At 39.2% G+C, this 1858-nt stretch overlaps 1 protein-coding gene across 1 annotated transcript in view; it reads left to right on the top strand.

Annotated features, from left to right (window-relative positions):
* Positions 1-1405, top strand: part of mbd3a (methyl-CpG binding domain protein 3a) — a 5261-nt gene extending 3856 nt beyond the window's left edge. The window contains exons 6-7 of the mRNA XM_035671536.1: positions 288-443; positions 551-1405. Coding sequence (XP_035527429.1) covers positions 288-438 — 151 coding nt within the window. The 3' untranslated portion in view covers positions 439-443; positions 551-1405. The remainder of the gene's footprint in view (positions 1-287; positions 444-550) is intronic.
* Positions 1406-1858: the final 453 nt, after the last annotated feature.

Here is a 1858-nt window from a genome sequence, read left to right on the forward strand (position 1 = left end):
CGGAATACGACGATAGCCAGAAAATGCGCAAGGATGCAGAAGCAGCGTCAACTTCAACCAAAGCCTCCGGCAAGAAACAAACAACTCAGGCAAAACTTATTTATTGTCACTTTTATCGTTACCGTGATAAATGCCAGAAATGATCAGGATACATTTTTTAGTCCATATCGCCCATCCCTAGTGACCACCAAATGACAATAACTGAACATTGTCATAACCTTTTCATCATCGAGGTTTACTTTCATTAGTGCCACTTGTCTAACTTTGTCCTTGTCTGCGTCCCTCAGGAAGCAGGAAGACCTGGTGCAGAATGTGAGGAGGCGTCTTGAGGAAGCCCTCACAGCTGACATGTTGGCTCATATAGAGGACACTGGTGCAGAAGCAGCAGCCAACAAAGTAGACGAGAAGGTTGAGCAGGTGGAAAAGGAGGAATTATAGCCAAGGTACACAAACCCACACGACTGTTTCCAGTGTTAATGAATCCTTTTCTGTTGGTTGGTTGTAATGAACGGCAACCTGTAACGTGTCTCTTTTATCATCTCTCCCACAGGCTTGTTGGACATGAAGTTTGCTGGTAAACTCCTTCCATTTCAAAATAATTGGCTCCATGAATATTTTTTATACACTTTTAACTGAAATAGACCCTAAATGCAGACATTCTGCAGATTTTGTTAACCTAAACAAAGACTGTTGTTTTGTTTTTTGTTTTTGGAAATGTTTCTCTTTTTTTTTTCCTTCTTTTTTGTTTTTACACGTGACCGTGTAATCTTACAAGGGTGCTTTTGAGTTTCAGTTCATGTTTACCTCTACTAATATATGACAGTTACAGATGGTGGTCTATACAATGCAGTGTTACATTTAGTTAACAGCGGTTCAAGCTCAAAGTTAATAACACAAACCTGATGTATGTGACTGATAAGTGTGTGTGTGTGTGTGTGTGTGTGTGTGTGTGTGTTTTTGAATGTACCAGTTCATGTTGGAAAAACCTATCAAGTGTATTTCTTTTTTAACTGTTCTTCCAGAACATGTTGCTCTTTTATATTTTTCTCTGGCACTGTAGGTAGTGTGTTTTTATGTTTGGAAGCATAGAAAGGTTGCAGTATGTTTACATGTATACAGCCTCTCTTTGGCTGTGAATATTAAAATTTAGCTTTATAGTTCAACGTAGTGTTATTTCTCAAAATAACCTCAGTTTACATGGTTTTGAAGTTTAAGTCATGGTATTTGTATTAATCAGTATTGTTTTGCCAACTACAGTTTGGACAGTAACAGAAAAAGTGAGTGCCCTCCAGAAAATACAATAAGAACGCTGATGTACCTCATAACAAGATGTACTGTACCTCATTACAAGATTTATTATGTCTCTTTACCACTGTGTCACTGTCAAATAAATGCAGCTCTTGTATGAGTGGTGTCATTTATTTTGTCATTATCATTCGTACACTTACAGATTTTTGTGATCAGGGTTGTTGTTCATTCTTCTTTAAAGGATGGGTTCACATGTTTCAAGTCAATACTCACATGCTCATACATATATTGTGGTCGCTGTAATGATTCATATTTTCCAGAATCCACAGTCCTTGTTGAGCCGAAGCCAATATGAGGCCTCAGTAGACTGGGTTGGTCAAATGAGAGGAGTATCTTCCAACCCTTCCAGCACTACGTTCCCTCTTTGTGTCACTGCTCCTTCATCGAGCTCAGCAGGGAAGCACAAAGGGGGAATTTGGTACAAAAAACAGCTGTTTTAGGTGGGAAACTCTTTACAGCCAGTATGGAAGGGAGGAACACAAACAGTGATCATTAAGTCTTTCAGTGTCCATATGGGCGTGTGATTGTTGTTTTAAGATGCACTGGGGGG

This window comes from Morone saxatilis, unplaced genomic scaffold (genome assembly GCF_004916995.1).
Source record: "Morone saxatilis isolate NCDOM2014 unplaced genomic scaffold, NCSU_SB_2.0 Contig23, whole genome shotgun sequence".
NCBI lineage: Eukaryota > Metazoa > Chordata > Actinopteri > Moronidae > Morone > Morone saxatilis.